Source organism: Anabrus simplex, chromosome 7 (assembly GCF_040414725.1).
Source record: "Anabrus simplex isolate iqAnaSimp1 chromosome 7, ASM4041472v1, whole genome shotgun sequence".
Classification (NCBI taxonomy): Eukaryota; Metazoa; Arthropoda; class Insecta; order Orthoptera; family Tettigoniidae; genus Anabrus; species Anabrus simplex.
Genome location: NC_090271.1, coordinates 146,458,845 through 146,480,654, shown reverse-complemented (window position 1 = coordinate 146,480,654; position 21,810 = coordinate 146,458,845). Strand labels below are relative to the sequence as shown.

Sequence of the window (21,810 nt, the reverse complement as noted above, 5' to 3'; positions counted from 1 at the left end):
ATTTGTACTTGCCTCTCCAATCCGGGCTCGCTCGAGATGTTGAACGAACGATGCAGTCCACAATCGTACTCGATTGATATCATCAGCACGGTCATCGCGTGGAATCTGGCGCAGCACGTTTTTCGGACAAAAAGGAACAATGCCCGTTTTTCTGAACCCAAAAATAACATTCGTTGCACAATTTACACTTATCTTATTAAATGTCTCTTTTAGAAGTTTAGGGAACTCTGATTTCTGCATCACTCCCCTATTCGTTTTCTTATCATGGATAGTGGATTCAAACCCCACTGTTGGCAGCCCTGAGGATGGTTTTATATGGTTTCCCATTTTCACACTATACAATGCCGGTTTGTACTTTTATTGAAGCCATGGTTGCTTCCTTCCCATTCTTAGCCTTTTCCTATCCCATCGTCGCCATATGACCTCTCTGTGTCAGTGTGACATAAAGCCAGTTACATGTTATATAGAATCTTTACATTAACATTGATTCAGTTGTTGGGACATGTTTCGCCCTCATTTAGGGCATCATCAGCCATTTTTTTGACTCAAAATCTTAAATTACAACCAGAATTCTAATTATAACATTTTAAAAAATATTTTAAACTATTTATGTTATTTTTAAAATTTTTTGTTTAACAATACATAGAAGTATGCATTTGACTAGAATGACTACTATTGTGAAGTAGAATGCATTGAGACAATGTTAATCCTTAAATAAAAGTTCTGGGATACATAAAATAACTATGAATTTAACACTGTTGAATCACTTTGGTTAGTTAATAAAAATCAGTCTTATTGTCTACTAGCTGATGTCGTGTTTCGCTACAGAATTCTACATTGTATACAGAATTGTAGGTTAGGTAGAGTACACGTTGTGAGTAAGACTTTATTCAATTGCATAGCTCTTAATGTTACCCTAGAAACGCGATGGAGAAATCATCAAACGTCTTCTCTCATATGAAGACTGCGTTAGGAAATTTTCATTGTAACGGTAGGCCCGCTTACCTACCATCAGTCACAATCAGCTTGGGGAATTGCATTATAATGGCAGACACTCACTCTCCACTGTGTTTTTACATCCTCAGAAAGAGGGTCGTAGTGGTTTTCCCAACTGAAATGAACATAGCTCATTACAATGACGTCAGTAGGAATGGCTCTCAACAAGCGGCTCAATACTTTAACAACAAAACATCTATTAGTAATGTGACAAAAGTTTTTATGTACTCATTTTACTCACATAAATCAGAATTTACAGATGTGGCATGTGATCGACACCATGTCAGTTAAAAACAAATAACGATTTTTAAAAGTAAAAAAAAAAAAAAAAAAAAAAAAAAAGCTTATAAAATTGCCTTTTTAAACAGAGAATGCATTATCAAATAGGTCAACTTAATCAACTATCTACAATTTCAAACCGACAATCCATATAGGCATATCCATTTTACGTATGTTCTCTCAATAGGAGTCAACAGAATTGGAGCAGTTAGAACACCTTAATTAAAGAGTTTTCGAACATAAACATTAAAGTGTATTGTTGAGAATATGCGTCCAAGGAAGAACCATCATAATAATAGACAATAAGACTGATTTTAAATAACTAACCAAAGTGATTCAATAGTGTTAAATTCATAGTCAATTTATGAATCCCAGAACTTTTATTTAAGGATTAACGTTGTCTCAGTGCATTCTACTTCACAATAGTAGTCATTCTAGTCAAATGGATACTTCTATGTATTGTTAAACAAGAAATTTTAAAAATAACATAAACTAAATAGTTTATAATATTTAAAACAAAATATTTTAATCAGAATTCTGGTTGTAATTAAAGATTTTGAGTCACGAAACATGTCCCAACAACTGAATCGATGTTAAGGTAAAGATTCTACTTGTAAAGTAAAATAAATTGTATTGAAAAGGTGGATACATTTAAAAATTGTTTTGAATAAATATAAAGGCAGTTGTAAAAATATAGGGTGCTATACTTGTAAATAAGTCATGTCATTGCTTGTATCTAAATGCTTACAATGAATAGATGAATAAAACATAAGATATTGAGTGTTAGAATATATGGTTGTACAGAGAAGGGGACTCCTTAAAGTTAGAATGGGACGATGTGGTCTTGGTTGTGGAAAACTAACTCAAAGATAAATAAAGAATGAAGTGGGCATTAAAGAACTAGAAGCTGATGGTAAGGAGAAATTTAACCAGGCTTACCCCATGTGTTTATTGTAAGTATTTAGATACAGGCCGGCCCCGTGGTGTAGGGGTAGCATGCCTGCCTCTTGCCCGGAGGCCCCGGGTTCGATTCCCGGCTAGGTCAGGGATTTTTCTCTCGACCTGAGGGCTGGTTCGAGGTCCACTCAGTCTACGTGATTAGAATTGAGGAGCTATCTGACGTTAAGATGGCGGCCCCGGTCTTGAAAGCCCAGAATAACGGTCGAGAGGATGCGTCATGTTGACCACACGGCCCCTCGTAATCTGCAGGCCTTTGGGCTGAGCAGCGGTCGCTGGGCAGGCCAAAGCCCTTTCAAGGGCATTAAGTGCCGTGGGGTTTGGTTTTTATTTTTTGTTTTATTTAGATACAGGCATATCATGAGGATGCAGGACTCGAGACTTCTGAAACAACTAGTACAACACAATCTCAAAAAATACCACAACAGGATGTAAATGGATCAGAGAAGTAAGAGAGGATCTGAAGGAAATAGGCCTTACAACAGAAGACACCAAAAATAAGATAAAATTGAATACAAAACTCAAGAATACAAACCTCCGCTTTACCTTTACACAAAACAAACCAACAACACACACATTTTCAACTGAGGAAAGGGCACGAAGATCGGAGCGTCTGAAGAAGTACTGGGAGGACTGCAAAGCCCGAACAATCCCTTCAGAGAGACCTGAACGACGGACTGACTAAAGTGATCCTATGTGGTCATAAAAGAAGAAGAAGAAGAAGATACAGGCAACGACATAACTTATTTACAAGTGTACCCCCTATAGTAACGGAAATGAGAAGGTAAGCTCTCTCTCTCTTCACAGTTCTTACAGTGTTTATGTGGTGTTCTAATCATATGTTCTTCAACAAGACTTGTAAAATTGTCTTTTTATCATTTTTTATTATTCATACTGGCTGAATGTTGTCATACTTGTTATCTACGAAACTTTTCAGGTGATGTCGTCATATCTTTTTATGGTGTTTTCTAGACATTTTGCAGAAAAAACTGTTCAAGAACTTTTATGAACACAACCTAAGAAGCGAATTTTAGTGGTTTAATCTTTCCTGAGCAGCTAAAGATGTCCAAAATAGAGGCGAAACATGTCCTGCTTTTTTAACAGTCTTATGTATAGGCTATATAACTTGTGTAAATATACGTTGTATTGATAAGGTGGATCTATTTAAGAAATTTTTCTCTCCACTGAAGTCAGATAACAATCAATACATGAAGTTTAAAACTTGCAATTATTGTATCTTTGAGACAATTATAAAACCTGTTTACAATGTAATGGTATACTATATTAAACCTTTATGGTAATATTGTGAGGAACGTGAGTTAAAATTCAATCCTTAAAAAGTAAAATGATGTCCAAATGATGTCACATTAAGTATTAAAATTTGACAAATATTTGAATTCATCACATCTGGTGTCATTCTGGTTAAGTCTTGCTAAAATATAACCTAGAGGTTAAAATGTTTTCCAATTTGGTCTTGTTGGGCTGATGAGACGCTGGAATGAAGTCGCAGAAGTTGTGTAATAAGGCTTGTGTTTACATTTTACATTAAAGTTGTTATTGTTGTCAGTACGGATCTTGTTAAGTGTTAATGTGTCTTATATAGGACACCAACACCTGGTGTAACCATACTCAAATAGGTAATTGGACAGCACCAGCGGGTACAGGTTACCCAGGAACTGTGTATGCAGCTAGTACCAATGGGTGGATGGAATCTACATTTTTTATCATATTTTCAGAAGACTTTAGTTCCTACTTTTGGTACAGAAAGGCCAGTGTTAGTCATATATGATAGTCATAAAACTCATATCAATCTGAGGATCATTAAATGCGCATTGAAGGAGGAAGTAGTCATACTGAAGCTACCACCTTACACAAGTCATCTCCTCCAGCATTAGATTTAGTTGTGTTTCAATTGCTGAAGAGTTCTTGGGATGCAAAATTAGTACAAAGGTAATGCTGTCACCAAGGAATGAAAATTCCAAAGAAAATATTTTCCAAAATGCTTGGTGAGGCATGGCTTCAAGATCGACCTGCTACATTAGCAAGAAGTCAGATGTAATTCCCGAGGACAAATATGACCCTGCAGCTCAAACAATGCGAGACATTTAACCATGAACTGCAACCCAGTATTAATGGAATAGCATCAGAAGAAAATTGTGTGGTATCCTGTTCATCAGGAAGAGGAAGACAGGTTGAAGTATTTGGACAACATCAAGAACAGGATAGGTCGTGTCGATTACATGGAACTGAAACGAACAGCCAATGAAAGAAGAGAGTGGCTGCATCGACAAGGCATTAGCCTTTAGAATATTGATTGATTGATTGATTGATTGATTGATTGATTGATTGATTGATTGATTGATTGATTGATTGATTGATTGATTGATTGATTGATCGATCGATCGATTGATCCTGTTCTTCAGCACCAGTAACACTGTGTTCATTAATCCCAGAACAACAAGATGAAAATGCTTTGAAGAACTACTTTTAAAAACTGTTAGGAGAGGGCATTAAGAACAGAAGATGACATAAGGCCAAGTTGGTAGTGAAGCTGAAATAATAACCTAAGAGGAGGCTCTTCAGTGAGCGAGCACCACCACTATCCAAAATAAGAGTGACAGCAAAAAGTAAAGTCATAGAAAATTAAAGTTCCAATGATAGTAATGAGATAAGGTCTTCCAAGCGGTAAAAGTAGTACTACTCATATTGACATCTTTAGGGAACAAGTACCAGAAAATAACAGTGATCCTGATGCAGCTGAATTTGAAAAGGAACTCTCACTGGGGAAGTAGGTGCTGGTCACGTTTTCTACTAAAACTGTTTGCAAATTTTATGTGGATCAGGTGACTTCGTTTGGTACAGAGGAAGCAATTGAAGTAAAGTTTGCAAGAAAGAACACCAAGATATCTTCTAAAATGCAAGCATTTGTGTGGCCTCAGGTTGATGATATCTCTATGGTGAATGAGGCAGTATTGAACTGATACTCCCAAAACCTACAATCGGGAGACAAGGGGAATTTTCTTTTCTGTTTCATTTTCATCTTACATTATTGCTTACTTATGTTCTATTTCAGCCAGGCTGAGTGACTCAGACGATTGAGGTTGGCAGGTTCGATCGTGGCTCAGCCCAGTGGTATTTGAAGGTGCTCAAATACGTCAGCCTCATGTCGGTAAATTTACTGGCACTAAAAGAACTCCTGCAGGACAAAATTCTGGCACCTCAGTGTCTCTGAAAACTGTGAAAGTAGTTAGTGGGACGTAAAGCAAATAATAATAATAATAATATTATTATATATTATTATATTATATGCGTTAGGCCCTCTAAGGAGCACGAAGAACCATTAGTTAGCATTCTTCTTCTTGTTTCTCTTATCCTCCCAAAACTTCTTCATCCTCGCACTGAGAGTCTGTCGTTTTTCTTGAGTCCATGCCTCCTGGAGTTTCAAGTTTCTTGTACATTGTCTGGCTTCAAAGCTGTGCAAGTTAATTTTGTCTAAATGTAGCCCGTGTAGTTGTCAGTGGGTCAACACCGACTTCTGCGAGATATTTTTGGGTGTCAGCAAGCCACCGTACTGTATTTTGTCAGGTTCCGCTGATAATGAGGAAGATTTTCTTGGTCAGTCGCAAGTCGTCCATTCGTGCTAGATGTCCGTAGAATTGCATACGTCTTTTCCGGGCGATTGAAGTGAATCTTTCGGTCAGCGAGTAGAGTTCTTCCAAGCTTTTTCGCATCCATATTCCATCTTGGAACTTTGGTCCAAATATTTTCCTAAGTATTTGCCGTTCCATTTTCTCGATGCCATTGATATTGATGGTCAGTGTTGATGTTTCAATCGCGTAGAGTGCTTCAGGAAGAACTACTGTATGGTAGTGACGCAGCTTGGCTTGGATGGAAAGGGATTTCTTATTGTAGATATTCCAGGTGACTGTGTGGGCTTTACGTAATTTTTCGGCATGGATTTTGTTGGCTATCCTGTCATTACCAGTGCTTCCGATAATTTCACCTAAGTATTTGAAATGTTTAACTCATGTGATATTGCCATATTTGGTCCCAAGTGATTCCACACTGGTGTTCTTGGAGTCCATGTATTGTGTTTTCTCATATGATATTTGGAGGCCAGTCTTAATAGCAATCTCATGCAGATTCTCAAGAGTGGTTCTGGCTTCCTCGGGAGTGCGGGTGATTACTACTAGGTCGTCAGCAAAGGCAAGACACTTAATATTGATTCGCTTATCTCTCGTTGCCATATTTATCCTGTGTACTTCTTTCTCCCATGTTCTAACGATCTTGTCTAGTACAAGATTGAACAGCAGTGGAGATAATCCATCACCCTGCCTCACGCCTGTTCTTATCTCAAATGATTCGGAGATTTCGCCCATGAATTTCACTTTAGAAGTTGTGTTAGTTAAAGTCTGTTGGATTAACTTCGTTGTTTTGTTGTCAACACCATATTCATGAAGTACATCTAATAGGGTGGCACGGTCAATCGAGTCGTAAGCTTTTTTAAAGACAACAAAAGTGACCACTGTTCGAATTGATTGGCGATGTTGGAGAATCATCTTGAGGTTCCAGATCTGTTCTGCACACGATCGGTGAGGTCTGATGCCCGCCTGGTATACTCCAATCTTCCATTCTATCTGTTGTTCTAATCTGGTACGGAGAGCACGAGAGAATACTTTGTAAGCAATTGATAGGAGAGAGATACCTCGGTAATTGTTCGGATCTGTCTCGTCACCCTTTTTGTGTAGAGGATTAATCAAAGCAGCTGTTCACTCTGCAGGTATGATTTCGCTCTCCCATATATCCGCAATGATGGCTTGTAATCGGTCAATAATGACCTCGCCTCCGATCCTGAGCATCTCGGCAGTTAGACCATCTTCCCCTGGTGCTTTGTTGTTTTTTCAGATTTAATACAATATTTTGTATCTCGTCATGTGTTGGTGGAAGTGAGTCATGTTTTGGGGTGGATATGCTGAATTGCAGTTTTTCGGCAGGAGGTTCACAGTTATGTAACGCCTCAAAGTACTGCTTTAAGATGTCACGGTTGGCTTTTGTATTCGGCTCAAGTGTTCCATCGATGCAACGAAAACAAATACTAGGGGGTTTGTAGTTAGTCAGTTCTTCTCTAAAAGTTCTATAGAAATTTTGAGTGTTGTTCCTTTTGAAATCGTAATAGATTTCCGACAATCTATTGAGGTGGTAGGTACGTTTAACTCGTCTAATAGTTTTGGCTGTTCGCTTCTGTATTTCTATGAAGTTACTCCAATTTTCTGGTGTTTGGTGACTATGCCAATTCTTCCAGGCTTGCATGCAGGATTCCAGAGCTCTATCGCAATCGGCAGTCCACCACCTGTGTTTACGTTTTTGTGGAGGTTGGCCAAGTTTCTTCGCTGAGTCTTGAATGGTTGCAAGAAGGGTGTCCCATGTTTCTGTGTTAGTCTGCATTGATTCCATGAATTCCTATGCGTGATCTTTTAAGTATTCTGGATCAGTGCGTGGTATTTTAGGTTTCTGATAACTTTTCCGATTAGGTCTGAAGTGGACTTTGATTTGTGAAAGATGGTGGTCGGACTCTACGTAACCCTTGCGAACTCGTACATTCATGATTTCAGGAGAGTATTTTCTTGTGATGGCTATGTGATCAGTCTGGTATTCACCTATGTAGTTGATTGGTGATTTCCAAGTGGTCATTTTCCACGGAGGTTTCTTAAAGTGTGTGGACATTATTTGGAGGTTAGCCGTTCTACATATGTTGATTAGGCGATGTCCATTGGCATTAGTCTTCTTGTGTGCTGAAAAGCACCCAATGATGCTACTGTATTCTCATTCCCTGCCGATTTGTGCATTATTATTATTATTATTATCTTCGTCCATTTTCTTCAAAAATCATGTTCTCCATTCAAATTCTACATATTTTTACTTTATTCATGTCTTGTTTTAATGCAGTGTGATTACTTACAATGAAATTGAATGAAAATAACCGGGCGAGTTCCCATTTTCACACCAGGCAAATGCTGGGGCTGTACTTTAATTAAGGCCACGGCCGCTTCCTTCCAACTCCTAGGCCTTTCCTATCCCATCGTCGCCATAAGACCTATCTGTGTTGGTGCGACGTAAAGCCCCTAGCAAAAAAAAAAAAATGAATGAATGAAAATAACTCAACTTGTTTTATTTTATCTGTAACATTGTAACAAGTGTACAGTGTCATCTCGCAATGAAAAACACATTTCATCTAAAATAAACTTAAACTAAAATAAACTTATTTTTCCCATTCAAAAACTGTCAAATCAGGAATCTTAATATGTATACACTTGCCCCACTCCATCCTAATACACACAACAAGAAGCAGAGTATGGGCCACATACCCACTTGCCCCAAAGTCAGGGGTAAATGTGTACCAAGTACATGTTAACAACATATCAGTGTTGTTATCTGAATTGCTTTGTTGTATTGAAATTCAAATAGAATATTAAGAACATATATGTTGATTATACACAGATGTTCATAAAACACAGAACACCTTGAAATACTAGAGATAGGAAGTTCATGTTCACAGGGCATGTTCATTAGTATGTTCTGCAGAAACGATTAGCATTTCAGTCATCTAGGTTCAGCATGTGTCCTGTTGCCTAGTAGGCACTGGGTCCTCCATGGGCACTGATAACTTGTCCCATGCTTGATGGCATTGACGCGTATAAGGCGCGAATGGAGTCCTGGAGTATAGCCATCCATGCTGCATTCACCTGGTTCCACAGTTCATCTTTAGTGGTTGGCATTGAGTCACAGCGCCGTACCCGTCGTTTCACCGTATCCCACACATTTTCGATTGGCGACAAGTGCGGTGATCGGGCAGGCCAAGGCAACAGTCCGACATCCTGTGACAACAAGAAGGCACGTTTTCGTGCAGCAACATGTGGTCGCGCATTGTCCTGCTGAAATATGGTGTCTGGGGTGTCTTGCAGAAAGGGTATGGCTATGGGTCACAGGATGTCATTCACGTAGGTCAAACTGGTCTCAGAGCCCTGGACACGCACCAAATGTGATTTGTGGTTGTACCCAGTAGCACTCCACACCATAAGGCCTTGACTTGATGCTGTATGTCTTGTTCGAATGCAGTCATTGTAATGCCTCTCCCCCCGTCTGCGGCAAACCAAAATGCAGCCATTATTTTCAAACAAACAGAACCTGGATTTGTCCAATAACACTATCTGCTGCCATTTCTGTCCCCAGTGACGTCGATACATACACCATTGCAGTCTAACATGTTTATACACATTAGTCAAAGGTAGGCGGAGAAGTGGATGACGCGCCAGTAACCCAGACCATGATAAACGGCGATGGACTGTCACTCCTGATAGTGTATGATGTGTTACACTGTTCCACTGTTGCGTCAGAGCCGAGGAGGATGCAGATCCGTCCTGCAATATCATACGGAAGAGATGTTGATCTTCTCGGGGGTGGTCTGGGTGGTGCGACCAGACCCATCTCATGTTCTGCAGCCTTTTGTGACCCATTCTGTACACACCCGTTGCACTACCGACACACTTCATCCCACACGAGCAGCAACTTCCTGGATGGATGCATCACACTCTCTCATACCAATAATGTGCCCTCTTTCAAACTCACTCATTTGATGGTAGGATTCTTGCATATGTCTGCAAGGCATCCTGCATGTCTGCTCAAGTCACACTGGTCCATTACATTTGGTTTATAGCGACGAGAGTCGCAGGCACATTTTACCAGTGGGTAGTGGTGCGCCGAGATATCGATTTGAACCTTGAACCTGAGGGCCGACATGGTTCAAATGCTAAGCACTTCTTCAGAACATACTAATGCACATGTCCTGTGAATATGAACTTCCTATTTCTGGTTCTTCAGGGTGTTCTGGTTTTTATGAACATGATTATGTATATGGAAGTGTACAGAAATTTTTTGTATGTTTTAGGTTGTTCTTAGTGGCAGCCTGTAAATACAGAGGTTGTTCCTGAATAAATGGAAATGTATGTGTATATACATGTAACTCCATACTAAAGTCCATATACCGTAATAGAATTTTGGGCTACACTTATCACACTCTACCTTATGATTAAAGATAGCTTACTGGCTTTAAAAAGATAGTGAAACAATACATAATATCACATTTCAACATTCACAGCACGTATAATCTTTCAGAATTCACATTTTGCCATGAGATGCAGCATGAAGGCAATCCTTTTCAGTAACCCACATACACCGTCTGGTGTTTATTTTTTTTAATCTAGCAAACTTTACACAGTCTTGTTTGCCTGTTGGGAAGTTTTATGACACCAATGACAATGAAGGGCTTGCGTTTTTTGCATGAGAAATATTACCGCATTTATTTTCCCTCTTTACAGTCAACTGCATGTTTCTTGTTCTCTGAGATAGCTGTAAAGCTGGACAATGGCATGCTGCAGAGGTGGAAAACTATCGATAGTGTTATAGATAGTTATCGATAGCGACCACTATCGTCTGACATCGATAGTCAGTTGCCTATTATCGATAGTCAACGATAGCACCCCACTCCCCCTTACTGGCTTATTTTTCCTGCTAACAGAAATTGTACAGCTGTTTGCAGTCAACTGGTGAGGAGTTTGCTCCAGTTCATAGGGGTGTGCATTTAAGTATCTCTGTGTACCTACAACTTCAGTACCTAACCTTAGTTGAGTTGATGCCAATACGGGACAACAAAATGAGATTTATAAGTTGTCCGAGATTGTATGTAGGCGAGAGAGGATAAGGCACATTTTAGGTCAAAGACTTCATGAAAGCAACTGAAAACTCTCCTACCATCTGTTGAGAATGCTATAAAACATTTTTCCAAAGATATTACAATACCCGAGAATATGTCGGGCGATCTCAAAATGAAAACTGCAGCCGAACGAGAATTTCTCGGGCGGTCACGTTACGTGCAGCGCGAGAATGTCTCAGACGTGCCACTGAAAAGATTTATGAGTAATTCCGATTTGAATTTCAGAAATTACATAGCATGAAATAGTTGTGCTTTCTGCTATTTTTTGTGGATTGTGTTCAATAAATGTTCTACTGTATTTTCAGGCGTAATTAAATGATTCGTTCCACATTTTGAAAACTGTCGATTACTATCGATAGTAGAGCGCGTGATAATGGAAAATATCGATGGTGATTACTATCGATAGTTTGCCGCCTCTAGCATGCTGTATGTCAGTTAGCTATCACTCCTTCCAAAGAAAATATATTATTTTAAAGCAAACGGCCTATAGATGCTTCTAAGTGGCCAAATTAGGAAGCTCAAGGTTTGTGCTATTGTAAAACATACCGTTGCTGCCATCTAGCAAATAAATAAAGAACTACAGCAAATTAAACAAAGTTTTGATTATATCAACACTGGCTCTTATTGCTATGTTTCTGAGCAATTATATAATCAGTGTTGAAACTCGAGAGGGTAATAATGTTTTTTATAGAATCAGTTGTATAGGTCCTTTGAAACTACATATTGTCATTGTCTTACATTTTGCAATGGTCTTGATCCCCTCCTGACAGATGGAAACTTAAAGTAAATACTGCATTCAGCAATAGAATTAAATTTATTTTTTCCCCCTTTTTTTCAGGTGGGTACGGGAAGGACATTTGGCTTACTATGAAATATCACACTTGTTACCAAGCAATTACTGCATCAAGGGAAAGGATCATCTAGCATTTTCTCCTGAAGTTTATTTACCTTCCTATTCAACTGTGCAGAAGACTGCTAAGAAATTGGCCAAGTTGCTGAATGTCTCAAATTGGATGAAGCCTAATCTGTTAGATCTTACTACCAGGTTCCTTAAAGAATTGCAGCTGCCAGGTAAAAGGAAATGTTGTCAACTCTCTAAAGAACTGGAATAAAGGAATATAATTATACATATTATTTACTGTATCGGTCATATATAGAAAGGTAGGAATATATTAGAATAAACACAATGGCAATTTAATGTGGAAAGAGGAAGCAACAGGAAGTAGAGTCAAGGGGAAAAAATGAAAACATGGGATGACATTGACAGTTTCTATTTTCATACACTACCACTTTCCATAGATCTGTTCTCTTCTCATTAGTTCCAATTCTTCATCCATTTCTTCTCAACCCTCAATGAATTAATTTCCGTTTGCCAGCTTAAGAAAAGAGCAGGCATCAGTGCTCATTGACGAGCCATCTTGAGAGATCTCATGTCAGACTTGCAGGTTAACCCATTCACTGCCAAACCCGTGTATATATATATATATATATATGTTTTGGTATAGTGTGTACTTCACCGATCTCACAAATGAATGGGATATAGTGTCATGCTTTGAGATTCCATGGAAATGCTCAAAGAAGTTCTGTACGGCAGATATACCACTCCATTTTGCGTGTTTTGAAAGCGATCTGGAGTTATTTCAGCCTCGTTGGAGTGGAACATCTTTCCCGCTAATGTGTAGCCATCATGGTGTCTTGAAGTATACATTCATCTCTTGTTGACGAAGAACTTGAATGTTTCCTTATAAATAGTGATTCTGGAGAGCTACCGTATAGTCTTGAGTACCACCCGCACTGTTTTTTCAAAAATATCTCTTCCAAAATTGGGGGTGGGTCTTATTTAAAATTTCGGGAAATTTATCTTTCTGAATGCGCGTAAATCCGGCATCACCGCCGTCACGGCTTGGCAACTGCTCTCTCCGTTCTCAGTATACGCTACTTCCGCGCTTGGCGTCAGTCTCACGCACGTTCTCAGAGTATTAACACGAATTCCAGAAAGCGTTTGCAATCTTTTACTGCGAGTGAGAAACTGAAAGTAGTTTGGGAAGCCGAAATTATTGGAAATCGTGCCACCGGTAGGAAATACGATATTGACGAGTCGTGTATTCGCGATTGGAGAAAGAAGAAAAATTTGCTATTAACATGTAGTGGTGATTGTAGAACTTTGAAATGCCAGTGGATAGGACTGTGAATGTTAAGGGTGCGAAAAGTGTTACCATTAGAACAGGTGGTAATGAAAAACAACAGTGTACGGTAATGTTGTTTATTCTCGCCGACGGAACCAAATTGCCGCCATACATTGTTCTCAAGTGAAAGACGCTTCCTAAAAAACTACCCGCTGGTGTTATCGTCAGATCTCAAAACTCCGGCTGGATGGACAGTTCACTTGTGGAAGACTGGGCAAAGTGTGTCTGGCAACGTCACCCTGGTGCATTATTGGGACAAAAGAGCTTGCTTGTTCTCGAATGTCGACAGTTACTGTGGCCACACAACAGACGCTGTGAAGAAACATATCAAGGATGGGAAAACCAACCTAGCAGTCATTCCGGGCAGGATAATGTCTGTGCTGCAGCCGCTGGATGTCTGCGTGAACCGTCCATTTAACCCCTCAGCGTCGCAGCCATTTAAATAGCTTCCTACCCCGCGGCCGGATGAGATTTCAACTACGCGCGACTGAAATACATCGATTCACTTAAAGCGTTACTACAAGTATAAGAGTAGCCCAATTTTCACGAAATTTGGAATTCCTTATGACAGAACTATGTACATGCAGATAATTACATAATTGTTTCACATTTCCTTAGTAATTTAGTTCCGTGTGATAGAGTTCGAAGCACTCTTTGACACAGGGACTCAAGTCACACTCCTGGCAGCAGTACACTGACGTCTTCTTTCCGCCGTGTTTTGAACACAGGATTTCCAACTCTTGGGTCTAATTTCCTGATAAAATGTCTTTCCTGCAACCTTGGAACTGTATTATCTGATGCGCGCCGGCCTTGAATATTTCGTTCCCCTCCCTCCCGAGCGTATTTTGTAAACAAACCTTTCACCAGCTGAACTCGATAAGGTAATTGCTCAATATTTGTCTCTGTGACCTGTGTGAGTATTATTAGAGAATTTAGCAATCAGAATTCACTGTTGAAAACTTCTCTTTGACCTGTATAATTATCTATAGTCTCTTGCACGATATTTCCAAGTACTGTTTCCTCCCCATCGTCACACTCATCATTTACCACTGCTACATCATCTATTTCATTATCACTGCTGCTTATACTGTCACTACTACTTCCGACTAAACTTTCATCTGAATTATACAATATTTCAAGCACGTTACTGTCAGTCATACCACGGCTGAGCGCGGCGCGTCACACGGACTGGTGAGTGGTGAAGCTGCAGCGAGACCGAAAGCAGCAGGACAAAACTGAATGAGGGGAATAACATTTATGACGAAACAAACCAACTCGATACATATTTCAGATAAAAGGTCGAGACAACGTCTTTCAAACGAGATATATACCATGAACAACTGGTTCTCATATCGTATGACAGAAAGCAGCACTAACTGATGCCTACATAGAGCGCTCGTGGAGAGTTACAAAAATATTACAAGCTGAGAAATAAAGACAAATATAATAAATAAACCGCACTCCCAATGTACACATAGAGCAAAGAACATCAGACGAAAAGACAAACTTCTCAGATCATCATTATTTTATTCTGTGGGAAAGAATGAAGCAAACAGACTTTTAAAAAAGCAAGAGATTAGTGCTCAGACTTATTTGGCAAATAATTGTCCTTGCAAAAACAACTACATTATAACGATTTTTCAATTCTTATTTACAACACTGATAAACCCGAAAATGTCTTCTTGGAAACAAAACAATCTGCATATCAGTAACTCCAAAACTCTTCGCGCTATAGCCGTAAATGTGAAACCGTGTATGGGTCTATGCCACGTATAGAGGTCGGCGCTGAGGGGTTAAAGCAGCTTTGAAACAGCTCTATACAGAATGGATGGTGGCTGATAATCGCACACTGACGCCAACTGGTCGTATTCAGCGCTTGGAAGTTCAGCTGCTATGTTCGTGGATTTTGACGGTATGGAATAGCAAATAATCGTAAATAATTTTGGCATCACTTTTTAAAAAAAAATGTTGTTCTTTCAAAATAAGGGTGCAGGTCTTATTCGGTGGCGGGTGGTATTCGAGATTATACGGTATATTTTGATAATGAAGATGTAGAATATGTAGGTGGCGATATTGAACTACAAAAGTCCGAGACAAAGTAGTAATGATGAATCTTATGCGGAATTGTCAACCCCTTCTCAGATAAACTTTTTTTTTTTTTTTCCCCAAATGTAAATGATTTTTATAATACCAATTCTTGTATATTTATATTTATATATTTCAGTCATAATATCAATGAGTGGAGTAGTCATGCATTAACATGCTACAGCTATGGAACCAAGCTCTGCATTCGGCAGGCGAGTGGGTTTCAACCCCCACCGTCAGCTGTCCTGAAGATTTTTTTTTTTTTCCCACTCTCGAGCAAATGCCAGGACAGTGCCTATTTATAAGCCACAGCCGATTCCTTCCACTTCCTTACCCAGTTTCGTTCACCATCAATCATTTCACATTCATTTTCTCAACTGAGGTTTGCATTAGGAAGGGCATCTAGCCGTAAAAATATGCTTAAAATATAATCTCACTTCATCCCCGACCCCGTATTGGGCTGCGGGGCTAAGGGGATGATATGCATTCCATTAATATTGTCAGTAAAAATGTATCTGTAAAAGTGCTTCTTCCTTTAAAAAAATATCCCGGCCCAAAGGGTTTGGCTGCTCATCAAATCTCGGTAGTGAAAAGGTTAAAAGGAAAGCTAGATAACATAGGAAAATAGACAATAAGATAAAGGTGGTAAAAGACTGAGAACACACAAGGAAAGGAGGTGGATGGATGGATAATCGCCTTCCTAATGAAGCTGGGAAGCAGAAATTAAGTCCTCAGGGGCTGAGAAGAAGAGAACAAAAACTAACTGATACCGATGAGAATAATAATGGCATGTGGCCTCCAGACAGGCCCGACTCATTGGCTGAATGGTCATCGTTGAGGCCTTCGGTTCAGAGGGTCCTGGTTCGATTCCCGGCCAGGTCGGGGATTTTAATTGCCTCTGATTAATTCTTCTCACTCAGGGACTGGGTGTTTGTTTGTCCCAACACTTTCCTCTTCATATTCAGACAACACACTATACTACCAACCATCACAGAAACACACAATAGTGATTACATTCCTCCATATAGGGTTGAGGTCAGGAAGGGCATCTGGCCGTAAAACAGGACCATATCCACATGTGTGACACAGTTCGCACCCGTGACCCCACAGGTGTGGGAAAAGGCGGTGGAGAAGAAGAAGAAGAAGAAGAAGCAGAGGAAGAGAAGAAGGAGGTGGCCTCCAGGCAGGCCTGTTGTAGGTTTTTTGAGTTGACACCATATAGGCAGTCTGCATGTTGGTGAAGATGGGGTTCTACCTAAAATGAACTCTAATGCTGAAGATGGCACAAACTCCCATCTCCCAATAAAAAATTACCCATGGCGCAACAGCCCGGATGAGCCGTGGCCTACGAAGCGACCGCTGCTCAGCTCAAAGGCCTGCAGATTATGAGGTGTTGTGTGGTCAGCACGAATCTCTCGGCCATTATTCTTGGCTTTCTTGACCAGGGCCGCCATCTCACCGTCAGATAACTCCTCAATTGTAATCATGCAGGCTGAGTGGACCTCAAACCAGCCCTCAAATCCAGGTAAAAATCCCTTACCTGGCCGGGAATCGAACCCGGGCCTCATGGTAAGAGGCAGGCATGCCACCCCTACACTGCGTTCCATCTCCCATGCCAGAGGAATTACTGACATACATCTTCTTTAAAGATTGTTATGCCTTTCAGCATTCAGTCTGCAAGCCTCTGTGAATTTACTAATCACTACCACAGTCCTCTATTTGTAACTAGTTCTGTGGCCCCATTTAGTTCTACATCTCTTATATTTAATTCGTTGGAAACTGAGTCTAACCATCATTGTCTTGGTCTCCCTCTACCCCTCTTACCCTCCATAACTGAGGCCATTATTTTTCTAGGTAACCTATCTTCCTCCATTTGCCTCACATGACCCCACCACTGAAAGCAGTTTACTCATATAACTTCTTCCATCAAATTCAATCCTAACTTAGCCTTTATTTCCTCATTCAGAGTACCCTCCTGTCATTGTTCTCACCAGTTTGTACCAGCAATCATTCTCGCTACTTTCATGCCTGCTACTTCTAGCTTATGAATAAGATATCCTGAATCCACCCAGCTTTCATTCCCATAAAGCAAAGTTGGTCTGAAAACAGACCAATTTAAAAATAGTTTAGTCCAGGAGCTGACTTCCTTAGTACAGAATACTGTTCATCGCAACTGCAAGTTCACTGCATTACTTTTACTGCACCTTGAATCAATCTCGCTTACTATACTACCGACTTGGAGAACACACAACCTAAATACATGAAATTATCTACCTGTTCCAGCTTTGTATTCCCAATCTGTCATTCAGTTTTCTTGGATTTCTTACCTGTACTACATTTAGTAATGAAAGTTAAAATCGCTTACCTGGCTGGGAATCAAAGCTATGACCCCTCTGGTCAAAGGCCAGCATGCTAACCATTTAACCATGGAGCCAGACACTGACGAGAGGGGAGCCCATCTATGTGATAATGGTAGTGTATGAAGATGTAGAGATTATTTCTCATTTTTTGATTATGGTAAGTATAATAAATGCATTAGAATGGTTAATGTAACCACAATCTGATTAATTCCTCTGGCTCGGGGACTGGCTGTTTGTGTTCGTCCCAACACTCTCCTCTTTATATTCAGACAATAAACCATACTACCAAGCACTACAGAAACAAATTAGCTCCTTTAAGTGGGGTATTAGCCTCTGAGATGGAGGAAATGCCATTCTAATCCATTATGAGTTGCCTGTTTCTCCATGAATGTAACCTTGTTATAAGTTTACCCCTTAGTCTTTGACTGAGTCAGTGCACCCTCTTGTCCTAAGAGTGCTCTTTACTGAGGATGAACCAAATACAAATCTGATGATCTCATAGGATCAGGGAAACAAAGGGAAAACACTTGACTGTTTTCCCAAGAGAGCATTTCACGAATACACAACTCGATGGATACAGTAAGCAACTGGATCCAGTACTTGGCTGCAGTTGAAGAATCTTGCCATCAGCACATGGAATGTCAGGGTTTATGCCAGATGGAAGGATGAACCTCATGGAGTGAGAGTTGATGTAGGAGAAATTGGCATTTGTGGCATTTCTGGAACACATTGGAAAGATAAAGGCCATTGAACTGCAGCACACCACCAAGTATAGATAACAGGAGGCATGGGTAGTGGTTGAAATGTAGTTGAACTCTTATGACCCCATCAGTGATAAGCTAATAAAGATCATCCTTATGACAAAGCTGAGAAAATTCCACCTGATACAAGTGTTTATGCCTACAGCTGATGTCACTTATGAAGAGGAAGAGAAAATATTTAGCATTTTAAAACATCTCTTACAATGCATTTGTTTGGAGAAACATGTAATGATCATCAGAAATTCCAGTGCAAGGGTAAGAAAAACTTCAGATGTTCATCTGAAAGGCACAGTTGGCTTAGGGACATTTGGGCTAGGAGTGAGAATGAGGAAAACATCTTGTCCAATTTGCAAGAGGTAATGAGATTGCCAAAATAAATACTATGTTTCAACACGAGTGTTTTCCCAAGAGAACATTTCATGTATACACAACTCGATGGATACAGTTAACAACTGGATCCAGTACTTGGCTGCAGTTGAAGAATCTTGTCATCAGCACATGGAATGTCAGGGTTTATGCCAGATGAAATGATGAACCTCATGGAGTGAGAGTTGATGTAGGAGAAATTGGCATTTGTGGCATTTCTGAAACACATTGGAAAGATAAAGGCCATTGAACTGCAGCACGCCACCGACACCGTTGACCTGGATTAGGCCCAGTAAGGAAAATCAAAATCAGGTAAATGCTGGGGCTGTACCCTAATTATGATCATGGTTGCTACTTTGCAAATCCTAGCCCTATCCCATTCCCCACCCTTGCATCGCCTCGATAGCTGCAGTCGCTTAATTGCGGCCAGTGTCCAGTATTCGGGAGATAGTAGGTTCGAACCCCACTATCGGCAGCCCTGAAGATGGTTTTCCGTGGTTTCCCATTTTCACACCAGGCAAATGCTGGGGCTGTACCTTAATTAAGGCCACGGCCGATTCCTTCCTACTCCTAGCCATTTCCTGTCCCATCGTCGCCATAAGACCTATCTGAGTCGGTGCGACGTAAAGCAACTAGCAAAAAAAAACCTTTGATGTGTTAGTGCAACATTGAACCACTAGCGAAAGGAATATCAAATCATTTATGTGTTGATCGGGAAGAGATGGAGGATTTCTGCAGCAAACGTCAAGCCAAGCCTGGTGCAGACATGTGACTGTGACCACATTGTGCTTCTAATAATCTTTACTGTTAAACTGTTGAATGGTTAAAAGTGCATATATCATGAATAACACTTACTTAGAAAGGAGTGATAATGTGATTGCATGCACAATGAGGCCAAAGGTCTCAGGACACCCCTTGCTGTTTCCAATATAATTGGTCCGTTATTTGAAATGATATATTTTCCAGCTAACTCATTCTTGGTTACCAGCATTTTGCCACAGTGTGCCAATTTGGGTTTATCGGTTGGTAACTAGCACACCTTAGGTGGTGGTAGTGGCACATCAAAAACAACTTGGACAATGCAGACAGCAGGTACCAACGGCATATGAACAACCACCAGATTAAAGGAGCCTACGTACACCAAGCGAGCTGCCTGTGTAGTTTGCCTGTGTGAGCTTACATTTGGGAGATGTGGGTTTGAACCCCACTGTTAGCAGCCCTGAAGACGATTTTTCATGGTTTCCCATTTTTACACCTTAATTTAGGCCATGGTCATTTTCTTCCCAGTTCTAGCCTTTCATATCCTTCATTGTCAGAAGGCAACCTAAAATAAATATTTAAAATATGAAAATAGCTTACAGTCAGCAAAAATAAATCTTCATCCTTCTTTATAAGAAAGGATCTCCGACTGAATATTCTTAATCTGTCACATAAGGAAGATATTTCTCCATATTCTTCATAACAGACTGAAATACTTCCTTCTCCTTGAAATAGTGTGGCGTAATTAATGTAAAATATACATATACATAATTTGGGATCTGAATATTATACAAGACATAATTTAATGGAATGTCTAGATAGCACGGTTCATCTTCTATGATAAATGCTTTGAATGCTTGGCCTCTGTGTTAGTAATACATGTGTATCGAGGTGTACAACTTACTCTTATGCCATCTGTTTCCGAAACTTGGAACTTGGATTGTGTACTGACTCTGCTCTCCAGGGAGCTCAAGCATCACTAGACTGTGCCGCTGCGAGCGGCCTACCTCGTAAAGTGATGGTCTACCGTTAGAGTTGCTTGGGAGTGGACGCTTCTGGTAGCCACGTGTGGCTTCCCAGCTTCTAACATAATAAGACAACCGTCAGGCATCGGTTGAAATGGTTATAAACCCCATCATGGGACAATTATGTATATCCTTGTTTTAATGTTAGTACTTGGAAACTGCTGTAAATATTTAAATGTATTTTAATTCTTACCTGTGAGTGTTACTAGTCATTGGTCAATCACGGTGAGTTACGTGGCATATATCGCATCTATGTAAGTACTCCTTTTATGATTTACTTCTGTTAATGTAATTTTACCTGAATGTGTCGTTTTAATTTATTTGGTTTACTTCTTGTGATCTGAATTCTTTCTTGGTATTCGTGTGGTACGACGTTCAAGTGTAACGTGCTGCACTTAAAAACAATGACACTGTGACGATGCAATTATTTAAAGGTTAGGTTTGGGTTACACTTAGAGATGTCACGATAATTAGTTAAAACACCAAGAGATATACTCAGTTACAGTTAGGTTGATTACAAGTATACGGTGAGGACCAATTAGAAACTCGGACAGTATCCGTAGCACTGCAACACTAAGGCTGACTATAGTCACGCAGTGAAGGACGGGTTAGGTCAGTACATAAACTAGAACGAGTTTGGTACAACAATATGAAAACACTTTTAGCACAATAAGGAGCTAGGTCACCAAACATAACACTAGAAGCTCAGAGCGACTCACTAGTTAATAATTCTTTTGTACCAAGGTAACTGGTAAGTCTCAAAACACAGTGACGTAGTAGGTGATAGTCAAGTGACAGTTCAATGGCAGTAAGTACCCCGGTGCACAGCGATTCGAAGATAATGCACCCAGAAGGTTCAAGTAATTTATCACACAGAGTCACCACATAGAAACAGTTAAAGCAATAAGTAAATGCAAGTTTTTTAAAAAAACCAAAACAACAACTTACCTCGAGGATGGTATGTAGAAGGTGCTTTTGGATCTTCGCAAACGTGACCCATAGTATTACAGTATCATAGTAATTTAGCAATTAGTGCACTTTCATAAACACGAAAGGATAAGCCAAGGTTTCAGGAATATAGAAATTTAATTTAAACACCAAATGAAATACTACACCAGGTTGAACTAAACGAAGATTAACCAAGAGGTTTGCAAAATTAAAGTTTCAAAGGATGGAGCTAATAATAATTTACATGAATTCACAATCACAAGGAGAGAAATGAATTCTATCCTTACCACGATGTTAATCTGGAAATACCTGCATAAA

At 39.8% G+C, this 21,810-nt stretch overlaps 1 protein-coding gene across 1 annotated transcript in view; it reads left to right on the top strand.

Annotated features, from left to right (window-relative positions):
• Positions 1 to 21,810, top strand: part of TAF1B (TATA box-binding protein-associated factor RNA polymerase I subunit B) — a 193,794-nt gene that overhangs the window by 121,134 nt on the left and 50,850 nt on the right. Inside the window, exon 7 of the mRNA XM_067151370.2 lies at positions 11,841 to 12,073. Coding sequence (XP_067007471.1) covers positions 11,841 to 12,073 — 233 coding nt within the window. The remainder of the gene's footprint in view (positions 1 to 11,840; positions 12,074 to 21,810) is intronic.